The sequence below is a fragment of the Rhagoletis pomonella genome, unplaced genomic scaffold (genome assembly GCF_013731165.1).
Source record: "Rhagoletis pomonella isolate Grant_MI unplaced genomic scaffold, Rhpom_1.0 Rhpom_scaffold_00006, whole genome shotgun sequence".
In the NCBI taxonomy this organism is placed as follows: domain Eukaryota; kingdom Metazoa; phylum Arthropoda; class Insecta; order Diptera; family Tephritidae; genus Rhagoletis; species Rhagoletis pomonella.
In genome coordinates this window covers 9,672,845-9,686,557 of record NW_023458560.1, presented here as the reverse complement: position 1 = coordinate 9,686,557, position 13,713 = coordinate 9,672,845, and the positions used below count along the sequence as shown (strand labels likewise).

Sequence of the window (13,713 nt, the reverse complement as noted above, 5' to 3'; positions counted from 1 at the left end):
AGTCCTTTCTACGTTTGCCGTGATCGTCATCAAAAGAAGGGGGTATCATTCGAGGCATGGTTTTTTCATTGGGTAGGGTTTTAACGTGCAGGGACCCAAACCCAGCGCCCGCGGGGTTATACGTCTTGTCACATTAGCATTAGGGTATTTGGTCGCTACACAGGGAATACGTGGATATAAATATCCGGACGAATTGAGCTGCGATTTGAACCGTAAGCAAACAAATCACTTCTGGCCACTCCCAAGTGAATGGCAAAAGCTTTGCTGTACTGCGAAATTTACAGAACATAGTGGTCAAACGCGAATATCTCAACTAAAACCCAATGTATTTTTTACATTCATAGCTCTACATACATACTTGTATACCAAATAGCCGGACAAGACGTTATTCTAAATAAAAATATAAAAAATAAAATTTTCCGTATACTAGAATGATTTCCAAAGTGGTCCAGGTCTGCGGGGGACTCGACAGGGGTCTACGTTAGCGTGAACAAATATGGGGGTCCACGAAAATTTATCTGGTTTCGATAGTAAAGAACCAAAATGGTTGCTTGATAGCCTATTTATTTATCTCACATTTTTTTGAGTGGTGTATAGTGCTCTTGACGCACTGGTGAACTTACCGTCACTTTGTGATATCATACATGGGGGAGCCTGAAAGGCCACCTGCAGACTAAAAGGAAGGATGTTGGTATAACACTGAGTGAGGCGATGCGGAAATTGCCGGCGGCAGATATTTGAGCACTTGTGTCTTTTCAATGCTACAGCATAGTACGCCACCATTACCTTTGTTGATGGGATTCTAGAGAGACAGAGTTCCCTGAGGGGAATGCTGCGAATCTTCACTAATGGCTCCAAAACTGACTCAGTCTGGAGTATTTTTTCGAAGTTAATGGGGATAAGCTTCACTTTTTCTTTTGGGGAATATGTTTAGGTCTTCCAGGCTGAGGTATTTGCAATACCCAAAGCCATAGACTACGTGGTGGATAATAGGTGGAGGGGAGGGGGTTTACCGTTCAATCAATTAGTTTACCGTTCAATCCATTTTCGCTCATTGTCGACTACAGCCAGTTTTTTACCCTTCTTAAATTGAATTACTTTGAAGTTAGCAAGAATAACTTGAAACAGAACCGGATAATCCACATATTCACATTTTCAATTATGAAAATTTACAAATTATTTTATTAGCATTGAGTATACGATTTTATATATAGCATATACATAGGAAAAAACTTGAAAGTTTGGCATTTCCTGGGAGGCTCAGGCCCGCCCCTAAGTTCCATCAATTATAATTGATATACTTATGTACATATATATTATAATTATAGTAATAATAAAAGTAGTAATAAAATTCACAAAATTATGGCACAACAAAAATGCCTAAGTTACCCTTAATAAAGCACTCAATAGATTAATAAATTATTGTTTTTATTTTCTTTAGAAACTTTTGAATCTAAAAAAATTATGATCAAAATAAGTGGATATTGGAAGGGTGACTACATTTTTTGAGACAGAGTACATTTTTTCACCTTTGTTAAAATTAACGCGGTCTACGGAAACACGGCATTAATTAGGACATCAAATCGTTTTCAGCAATGCAAAGAAAAAGTCAGGTAAAAATTTATTAACGGAAAAAAAGTTGTTTAATCTGTCTAAATACATAGTTTCTTCACGAGATCATCTTCTAAGCAGTCCAAAATTTCATCATCATTTATGTATGTACATACATACATACAGTGACACATCCATATGTATGTAATAGGGATGCCAATCCCGGGATCCCGGTGTTTTTGACGTCCCGGAAATCCCGGGATTTGCTTGCATTAGTCCCGGGATCCCGAAAATTTTGAAATATCGAATTGATAGTAAGAATTTGTTTATGAATTTTGAAGTATGATTTTTGTAAAATGCCGTTTTGACTGCAATTAACCAAAAGCTTGAAACTGTACTTTTAAATTGCAGTCTGAGCCTTTTTTGAAGAAGATTTCAATGAATTTACGCATAGCGTCGCTAATGTAAACGAAACAGAGATTTTTAAGGAAAAGTTAGATATTTTTTTAGATCAATCTACTCAAAACTTCCTCAAATCGAAAAAAGAGAAACGTGCTGGTAAAATAAGTTCAAATATTTTGTAATGGAGGAGATAGGGGTCATTATCTTCAAATGGATTATGTCTACCTTTTGGCAGATCAGCCTAAAAGTGTTGATGCCGAAATATGTTTTTCATCAGTAGGTTTTGTATGTAAAAACTGCAGGTCACGCTTCGAAGACTCCGCTTTGAATGCTTTGCTGCTCTTATGAAAACATTTTAAGTGCAATAATAACAACACCGGAAAAAAGGGGTCTGTGTTTTTAACCAGACCCACCTACCAACATGTATTTCGACCCGCTGAATCCGATTATGAGATCCGTTTGACTCGTACACCCTCAAAATGTCTAGTAAATTGCGAAAAAAATGGCAAAAAATTCTCCATTCGTCATTTCTTTATAGAGTAGAATAGACATGTTTAGAGAAATTGTTTTTGTATATTTATACCCGAGCGCACTTGTGCACAAGGGTATATTAATTTTGTTCACATAACGGTTGTTTGTAACAGCCAAAACGAATCGAGATAGATATAGACAAATGTATACATAAATGATCAGGATGAAAAAAGAAATCGATTAAGCCATGTCTGTCTGTCCGTCTGTCCGTGTACACGATAACTCGAGCAAAAATTGAGATATATCAACGAAATTTGGTATGTAGGTTTCCCTTAATCTAAGGTAGGTTGGTATTGAAAATGGGCGAAATCGGACTTTAACCACGCCCACTTCCCATATAACGGTAATTTCCAGAAATACGAAAACTGCGATATTTTAGTAACTACTGAAGATAATTCACTCAAAATTAATATTTACAATAATTTTTAGACGAAAAATAAGAATATTATAAATTTTTGAAAATGGGCGTATCCACGCCCACTTATGGTTACATGTGTATATCTTGGTAACCGCTGCACCAATTTCTTCCAACCTTGGCATAGTTGTTGGCCTTCGCATAACATACCAAATGGCCGAAAATTTTTAAAATCGCTCAATAACCACGCCTACTTCCCATATAACGGTAATTCACTCAAAATTGATATTTATAATAAGTTTTAGACGAAAAATAAGAATATTATAAATTTTTGGAAAATGGGCGTAGCCACGCCCACTTGTGGTTACATGTGTATATCTTGGTAACCGCTGCACCAATTTCTTCCAAACTTGGCACAGTTGTTGGCCTTGGTACAGCATAAAAAACCGCCGAAACTTTTTAAAATCGGACAATAACCACGCCCACATCCCATATAACGGTAATTTAGAGAAATACAAAATCTTCGATAAATCATTAAATATTGAAGCTAATTTATTCAAAATTGATACTTGCAACAATTCTTTACCAAGAAATACGTTTATGGTAAGAATTTGGAAAATGGGCGTGGCACCGCCCACTTATGATCACATATAAGTATATCGGTAACCGTTCTACCAATTTGTACCAAACTCGGTATGGTTATTGTACTTGCCACGTGTTAGCAAAACGTTGAAAATTGTTGAAATCGGACTAAAATAACGGCCGATTCTCATATAACGGTAAATTTAAGAAATGCTTGAAACTTCAATATTTCGAAATTGAAGGACGCTAATTTACTCAAAATTGATGCACCTCGGCTTACCATCTAGCGGAAGGTTTCGGAAGGGTGAAAAAACATATATTTAATTCTTGCGCCGGGTATTTAATGTTCGGCTCCGCCCGAACTTAGACTTTCTTACTTGTTTTGTTTTACGTTTTTTTATTTATCGTTACTTTCAAAAGTACCTGGTATTTAAATTATTATTTGTGATGTATACGTTCCTCAATCACATGGTTTTTTGAAAACAATTAAAAAAAAGTTTTACTTTAAAATTTGTCTGATTTAATAAATATCGCTAGCGTAAAGTGCAAGGGTGCTAGGTCCCAATTTAAAAATTGTACAGCAGAGGAAAACACTTCGTATAGCCATTTTCTTCAAGTATTTCGCAAAACTTTGAATACAACATTTTGCCTGTTTAAAGCAAAGCAAAACTCCATACTCAATTTGAATCCCGGGATTACCTAAAAAATATCCCGAAATCCCGGGATCCTAATTTTCCTGATATTTTGGCATCCCTAGTATGTATATATGCGCGTTATATTGAAACCTTAAAGGCAAATTAAGTTAAGACATTGGTGCAACATTACTTTTGGGAGCGATTTGAAATGGAAAGTGCGAAAGACGCGTGGCTCTTACGACATTAATAGAGCCGGTAAATAAGAGTCCAGCCAATATACCCTTTCCCTGCTTTAAAATTGTATGTTTGTTTGTAAACGTATTTATAACAATGTATGAATACTCGCGTGTGCCTTGTATTAGGTACTCTAAGCAAGGGTTGAAAAGTCAGTAAATACTCAAAAGTATGTATGCACATCTGCGTGTGTTGCACACAAAACTAATACTATAAAATTAGTATGCACATATGTACATATGTGGGTACAATACATATACATATGTATATATCTATATCCATTCATTGTCGAAAACAATATGAGTTACAAAAATTGATTCATTTCGATTTTATTTGAACCTTCACAAAGTCTGTTTCTCGCCCAATAACTATGTATGTCCTATTTGATACGAGTGTGTATTAAAGCAGATGTTTTCCAACGACAGAAGGTCTGTTTACCATTTTCATATGGTGCGGATTGAACAGACAAATCGTAAATTTATCACACATCAGCATGCTTTGTTGTCCTCGCGGCGTCGAAACGAGATGAGGTGATGAAGAGAATAGGGAATCCAAAGTGAGCGAAAGAAAATTACTTATAAATTTTATATAGTTAAAATTTAGTTCAGACGTGCATATGTTCATATACATTTATATAGTTCGCACATACATACGTATGTAAGTATGTACGCATGCATAATAGATATAACAACGCCTGACTGCATATGCTGGCACCGGCTAATGCTAATTAGGTGTGTTGTCGTTCTATCCCAGTTATTTTAGATGTTTTTTTTTCTTTTTGGCAGCGATTTAAGTAGCAATGTACTCTTTGCATTCATCATAACACTTGTTCTACATACATCAAATCACATATATATACATACATACATTTGTATGTACATAGAAATTTTTTCTGGCAAACAAGGGTTGTTCTTAACCTTGGATATCATTGGTAAGCTTCGGAAATTCGTGTTTTGCCGTAAAAAAAAAAAAAAAAACATTAAATACAAAAATTATATTGCAAAATATAGAAACTCAAGATCTACAATGAAAAATGTTTTAAAATGCATAACATCGTTCGAGTATGTTTCGTTTTTACATACACTTTTTTACTAATTCTAATTTAAAATTTATTGTTATGCCGAATTTCCACTAGGCATTGAAATGACAAAAAAATTTATGCCATTTAAAAAAAATGTCATGGGGAAATGAACTTAATGGCTATCTTTTTAACGTAATGACATGATTATTTTTTAATGCCCAACTTTGTCATTTACCATTTAATGCCTAGTGGAAATCAAGCATTAGTTGTCTTGAAAAATCAACCAAATTAAAATCGTAAATTAAAATCGATTCCTCTCAGCGGTTTACTTCCCTTTCGCCCACCACTCAGAGTCCCCTATTATTATAAAGTAGCTGTCTTAGTTTACAATACATACTCGGCCAGGTTAATTTCAAAAGCGCTGCATACCTCTTTAACTGTCTCATAAATCCGCAGACAAAGCTTCGTATTACGCAAATGTCAGCCCAGATTAGTTTTTGTAATGGCTCACTTTTTGAAAACTTTTTTCTTCCTTCTTTTGTATATATAAAGGGACCGTGGCACCTCTATTACAAACCGAATGCATATCTTTGGAAGTGTTGATAATAAAGTCCTAGAACTTAGTATGGATACATATGATATTATCCATACTAATATTATTATGGAAAAAATAGATATTATCTATTGGAAAAGGGAGCTTGGCACCTCCCATACAAATCGAATTTTTCATGCTGCATATCTCTTTCATTGCTCATGGTAGAGTACTTGCATGTATAGTGAAAATGAGTACTATATATTTGCTTAAAAGTGTTCGTATTTAAAAATAATATTTTCACACTTAAATTTACCACGCACGTATTTAAATGTCCACAGCAGAGTATGTATATGCATGTTTATATATTTACATTAGTATACCATGCATCGTTGCTGCTTTTGTAATTTAAATATTTTAAGTTTTTAATATTAATTTTTTACTTCTAAAAAAATTTAGAACTTTTAACCTTCTTACAATTGCACAAAACAAAAAATATGCTTATGTACATACATACATATGTATGTGTCTGCACCTTAAGAGAGCCAAACATTTGTAGGGCCCTTTCAGGTTCCAATTTGCCTTGACAACACAGAACTTTTTGTATGAGTGTGCAATATAGCTATTTAAAGAAACCACAAATTTTTCCCAATATGGCGGCTCGACTACAACCCCTACAGTCCCACAAATCAGGTTCTTGGATAATTTTTACCTGCAGATACCAATGGGGAAAGAAAATAACTTTACAGAACTAATTATCATTTTGCATTTTAATACGAATGTGACCCACTCATAAAACTGTAAAAGTAAAAATTATCTATCGTTTAGCGATACATTTGCTGGTTTCATGTTTTACTTCATGTTTTCGTTTTGAGTTATGTAAAATACTTTATGTAAAAGCCTGTATGTTAAACATCTTTTAAATGTTTGTAAATCTCGGAGCGATTTTTTTGTATTATGTTTTAAAAATTCTTATAGTCTCAACACATTGAAAAAGACGACCACAGCTGTAAATTGTTCATTTTTATCTTCAGCGACATCATGCATTTGTATGAGTTTGTCATAAAAGCAGAGGAAGAACCTTATCTGTTTCTCGAAAAATATATAAATACATCTAAGCTGGTCACAACCAAAGTCGTGGTGTAGCTCTGTGACCGCCATAATAATAGGATACGTGAAAAAATAGTTTGACAGCGGTGGTACATAGCTGCGGCGCGCCTTAACCAACTTCAATCGGGGCCAAAATTTATATATGATATCTTCGAGTCTCCATAGAGGAATCTGAATTTTACCCCCAGTACGACATGCCTTAACCGTCGCTATTCGGGACCAAAATTTATTTGTTAGAGCTGGAAAACTATCGATAGTATCAATGGTTTTTGACTATCGAAAACATCTTTTTGACTTTTTTATTAAAACTATCGATAGTACTATCGAAACTATCGATGGCCACGACTATCGATAGTTTTCCAGTTGTATAAGCTCTATTATAAAATTAGGACAATTTTGTGATTTTTAACTTTTTCGTATTTTCTTCCCGAAATTTGGCTATATGTGGCGGAAATACAGTGGGGGAACCACAGTTTTCCGATCGAAAAATATTGATTTTCAAGAACTTTATACCATTTCTACGAAAAGTTTTTTTTCCATATAAAATACATGAAAAACTTTGAGCGCTTTATCATAAAAGTAGGGCAAGCAACCCATGATACGTCTCATAGATGTATGGTTATCTTCCCAGCAATTTTCAGTAGGGTTATCAAAGCAGGGTTATTGGAGATTTCAGAAAGGTGCCACACTAACTATTTGGAATATAAAAAAAAAGAAGTTATAGTCGCTTTTGTGGATAAAGGACTGAGACACGCTAGAATATAATTAATAGATTTAAACTAAAATGCTCTTATATAATTTTTAAATTTATGCTATCGTTTTACTTCACATCCATAGATACGCAGGCACATACATACATACAAAAGTATATTTTTCGATGGCACTCTGAAACTTGTCAAATACTTACCAGCATATTGCAGGGGCGATGGCGATCGAGTCAAACGACTGATATCTGAAAAAGGAGAGGAAAATCCAAAATGAACAATTTGCATTTATAGTATTTGTATTTGTAACTGTGTATATTTGTAATTATATGTATATACACTCAAAAAACAGTGTATCACTATTGGTTTAATACGCGTTGTGTTGAAATGAAACTTTAAACAATATAATTTTTGGTAACAATACAATAATTAATTAATACCTAATATAAAACGTGGATTGATATTAGATCTCAACACACAGTTTTACCCCTAGCAATAACAAATTGAGACCAGTATAGTCTTTTTGGTTTCAATGCAACAACGAAAGCTATCATTTATATAAGATGATTAATGAGGAAAAATAGATAGATATTTACGCGAAAGTTTCACGTTGATGGCTAAATAGCATCGTCCTAACGACAACTTTTTTTGAGTGTACAAGATTTTGCATTCTTGCAATATGTATATGGACATTTTATTGCTAATTTTTTAAAATATTAAAAAACTACACTCTTAAGTTTTAAAAAACATAAAATTTATTTTACTAACGTATCGATGCATCGCGATGGTGCTTTGCAATACCTGACTGCAAAAAAAGAAAAAGATTACTACTGTTTGTGGCCTCATGTCTCAAATCCATGTCTAGTATTTAGTTCGGGTTAGACATGGATAAAACCAGGATTACAGACATGAATCACTGAACAGTAGCAGTAAGGTTTTTTTTTAGTTTTTAGTTGTGTCATTATTGCATAGAACCATCGATATGCACAATATGAAGTTTGTATTTTAACCTCTGACGTGTCTTGTAAGATATGTTGTCATACAAAGAGGAGGGTATACAGTTTTAGCAGAAGTTTTTAGATCTACAGCATTTTCATGGGAAAAATTGGAAAAATAACTCCTTTTGTGGTGTAGTGGTTAGCAACGTTCGCTACCGCTCCGCAAGGCCTGGGTTCAAGCCCTGGTCAAAGCAACATCGCAAAAAATATAGAAACATTTCTTTTCTTAACAGCGGCCTCCCCTCGGCAGGCAATGGCAAACCCCCAAGTGTATTTCTGCCATGAAAAACAGCTTGTCCGCATTGTGTGACAACATCAAGGCGCACGCCACAAATCGGAGGAGAAGCTCGGCCTAACGCTAACATATTTGCACGCCAATTTTAACTTATTAGAAACCGGTTTGTAGTTAGCTGAAAACAAACTTACTTTTTTTGCGACATCATCACGTAAAAGTAATCAGTTGAATGTATCGTAAAGTAGTCGAAGCGAAGTCACCCCTAGTTGAAAAATAACTATAACTTATAGTCAAGATGTAGGGAGACAGAGGTGGCGCAATCAGCAGTACCGCTACTTTGTTCTTGGCGAATTTGACAGAATAAGTTGTTAGTGTGACGTCATTTTAGCAAACTGTTTGTATGTATGCAGAGATGTTTACATGTATATAGATATGGCGACCTGCATGGTTTGACAGTTAACACTCTCTCTCTCCTCCATCTCCAATTACTCTTTCCTATTCGTTGCTATCTTAACGTCATCACCCGCAAGAATGCGCATTCTTGTATTCTATCATTCTTGACTTATAGTGCATTTATAGTTAGTTGAGTTTCCTACAGGGAATAAAATAGCCAAAATTCATGTTTTCTCGCTTTCAATAAAGAACACAATGGCAATAAATGTACACACACATGTAATTGTTTTAAATTTTCTATTTTGGAACACAAGTTTTTTTTCGAAAGAGAAAATTGTGAAACAATTTTACATACATACATATCCCCTCGATTGAGCCCTGCATGATTTTGAAGCCAATTAAAAGTTAGTCGTAATAAGTTGGCTATTTTAGAGGTCGACTGCAAAATTCCCGACAGGGTTATTATTACTATATACAAAATCAATAACATTTACTCCTAAATTCGAGAATTCGACAAAGTGTATTTTCTTAAAAATAAATAAAGATTTGGATCATGTCGTTTTTTGGGTGTCGTGGCATTTGCAAAAGTATATATGTACATATATAATTTTAGGTATTAGCATACACGAATACATATTAGGAATGTTAATCCCGGGATCCCGGCCTTTTTAAGGTCCCAAAACTCCCGGGATTCTTGGCAAATAATTGAAACTCCTTTCCTTGACTAGTATTAGCTATATTTTTTTTATTATTTAATAATTAATATTTTTTATACATATATGTCTAGCTCATTGTACATATAACACCGTGCGATAGTAAATTTTAAACACAAATATCAATATATTCGCGAAACCATGGGCCATATATAGTAAAATTGTGTTTTTAGTTTTTCTCTCCGACGTCAGTAATTCAAAAATTATTTGAAAAATTCAGACAAATGTGCTTAGAGAAGAAGTATCGGTATAAAATGAATGAGGAAATCCTGTAGAATTTAAACAGATTCAAGTTTATAGTGCAGAAGGGCTGGTAAATATTGAAAATGTCTTTTTAAAATTTTATCCTTGAAATTTCGCAATATTTGTTTTTGAAACAGTTATATGTTAAGGGCTTATATAAACTTGGTAACATCCTCGTATTTCGTTCTTCTAACAGTAGCAGCTTAAAAATTACCTATTCGGCCTTGTGAATCCAAACAATTTTATTTTTGTTTTTAATTCTACCGAAATTTCCTCTTGCATTTAGTACCCATTTATTCTACTTTGCATTTAATTCTTGAAATAGTTTTTGGAATTTATCATGTCTTTGAAACTACAAAGTCCTTTAAAATAAAAGTCAGAGAGAAAAAATAAAAACGCCTCTTTAAATAAAAAGTGGGTTTAAAACCCATTTATTTATTATTTATTTTATGGTAGGAGAGCTTCTCAAACAAATAGATGCAATTTTTTCGATTTAAGTTGTTAAAAAGTAATGAATATCCAAATCCCGGAACTAATCCCGAGATTATAATAACGATATCCCGAAAATCGGGATCGGAAAAAGCTGGAAAATTAAAATCCCAAAGACATACCCTGCAGAAAAAAATGATCAATTCATAACAAATAACCAGCTTCTTAGCTTCTTTGCGAGATTTCGATTAACACCTCACTTTTAATTAGCTATGACAATCCAACTTAAAGCTAGCTTTAAAGTCAGGTAGGATTCATGCAGACGTAATTGGGAGTTGGTTTTCTTTAAACAAGCTCCTATTTAAATATCCTTATAAAAAATTTACTTTTAATGCAGTTTTTTCTGCACTTTGCAAATACTTTTTTGAATTCAGGACAAATAAAATGAATAAAGTAATTTCCATATCATTTATTAATCAATAAACAATGTGCTTACAGGCTATATGACAATATAAGACCACCTACAGCAGAATATGGAAATAAATGTGTTTAAATAAAGTAATTACTTATTTAAATAAATAAAATAGTAAAAAAATGTTATATATATTTTTCTTATTGATATTTTATGTACAACGTAGTTAGTTACAAGTTAGTTGACACCTAATGAAGATTGATTATTTTGCGGTCTCGCCAAACAAATATGTATAGTTAGCTTTCCTCAAAGAAATTATACAGATAATACTGACCTTAAGTACCATCCTAATCAACTTCAAGTTAAATGAACGTTAGATACATTTCCTGCAGGGTCCATGAACCAAAATATAATTTGTGTTCAACACATTTTCTACCAACTAATATCCTTCTTGTAGTGCATAACAAACAAATGCAAACAGGACATATAAGGGTTGGCCCATAGAGGTCAATACATAACTGTGAATCATTCAATAAGGCATTTAAATATGCAACTATGTAAATAGTAATAGCATTTTTCATTTTTACGAGCTTTCCGAATTGCTTTTCGATGCACGTCAAAATATTAATGTTTTGCTTTTCGAAGCCGAAAACTAACAATGTTGCAAAAATTATGACTGCTTTAGTGGCTTCAAAATTTTACATTTTTTTGCATTTGCACACGCACAAATGTCTACAGATGTTGTCATGTACATATGTATGTATGTACCAGGGTTGTTTCGAATATTCGCAACCGCGGAGCTTCCGCATTAATTTTAACATTCGCATTCGCATTCGCGGATGCTTTTGCGAATGCGAATATTGTGAAAGTGCACTGATAAAACGTATTTTCGGCAAACAAAATGACAAATTGTAGCCAATATTTTTTTTTGTAATTTTTGTTTCATAGTTCTAAACCTATCCATTGTCAACATTCGGATGTGAGAAAGTTGACAGCCAAGTTCACAAATCAAATAAGAATCAATTCAAGGCGAAATTAATATCTAAACAGGAGTTGGACTTAGAATGCAATACATCGTTAGTATAGTATGGAAAGGGCGTAACTCACATCGTCGCTGAAATACATAATGCCGTAACTAACTAAAAATCCAAAGTTCACTTTATGATTGATTCTAAAGCATTTCATTGAATCATATTATATGTAAGTCCCCACATCGTTTTATACAATAAATTATTTTAATTAGTTGTGGTTTTTATGCATTTCAGCGACAATGTGAAATACGCGCTATCCATACTAAATTAGCGATATGTTGAAAATTTGCGTTCATTTGCCTCAAAATTTCAAAGCATATTGAGCTCATGGAATGGAACAACAAAACGGATTTGATGGCTTATGGTACCGACAGCGGTGAGTAATCAATTGTGATCTCGACTACTATCCCTGCAAAATTCCTGCACCTTTGCTTCATGGTCACTTATAGTCATTTGTTGAATAGGAAACACTGATTTTGGGAAGTTTGAGTACCTACCCCAATTACGGAAAGGGTGGTAGAACCTTCCACTTAGGCTTAGATTAAGGTCTGGACTTCTGACTTCAATCCCTAAAAATACCATTCCTGCACCTTGACCCTAAGGTCACCTATAGTCATTTGTTGAACAGCTAACAGTGATTTTTACACATTTTTTTTCAATTGCATAAGTTTCCAGTATAGGTGACCATCAGGGAAAGGTGCAGGAATAGTATTTTCAGGGATCGTAGTCCGTAGTTCTAGCTTTAATTTAAGCCTAAGTGGAAGGTTCTATCACCTTTTAAGTCCTTGCTAGAGCTGCTAAAATATTGCAAAAAACGCGCTTTTTTGACGCTTTCACCACATTTTTCTCAAAATCTGGAGCTGATGGAAACTTTAACATTTGCCGCATCAAAATCGGTGTTGCCCTGTGTTACCGACACTAATTATATAAAGAGAATCTCCTTTTTTTATAAGAGGTGAACTCGCGTACGGCTGTACCACCTACTGCAGATTTTCGATATATTAAGGGAGAGTGGCATCACCCATACATATCGAATTTCTCATAGCGCATATCTCTGGAAATGTTTCTAGTAGTGTCCTAGAAATTGGTATAGAGATTTTGGGGCTACTGGAAAAGGGGCCGTGGCGCTTTTTAAACATATTGAACCTTTGCTTATCTGTAAATATAAATACACCCAGAATACCGTGTTTTTTTTGTAAATTTTTTAAAGAAATATAGTTAATTTTGCATCAAATCGCACCAAGTTTTAAGTATGCAGTTTTGTAGTTCACTCAGTTTCAGAATCATAAAGTGCAAGTTTTAAATGGCTATAAGTTACCGTTGATTTCGAATTTTTTTCGCTGATGATGTCGCGCATTTTCTCCGTATAACGAATGCGTGATAGTTTTTTTGTATGGAAAAAAAATGCCGAAGAGTGTCAGTATATAAAAGGCTTATTCTGGTGGCTTAACTCCTCCTAAACGAACGAAACGATTTTAATGACATTTTTTATGTATTTGAGTAGGTCCCTTTATAGTTTAAGTTCACAACTTAAAACGCCAGGTGGCACTGGAGTCGAGTTAGTACTCTAAACTTTATTTGTGATCCGATTTGACTCATATT

General features: G+C 34.0%; 1 protein-coding gene across 1 annotated transcript in view; it reads right to left on the bottom strand.

The window, feature by feature from the left end:
- Window positions 1-13,713, bottom strand: part of LOC118740387 (protein nubbin-like) — a 47,240-nt gene that overhangs the window by 16,254 nt on the left and 17,273 nt on the right. The window contains exon 2 of the mRNA XM_036471899.1: window positions 7,861-7,905. Within this exon, the coding sequence (XP_036327792.1) occupies window positions 7,861-7,905 (45 nt within the window). The remainder of the gene's footprint in view (window positions 1-7,860; window positions 7,906-13,713) is intronic.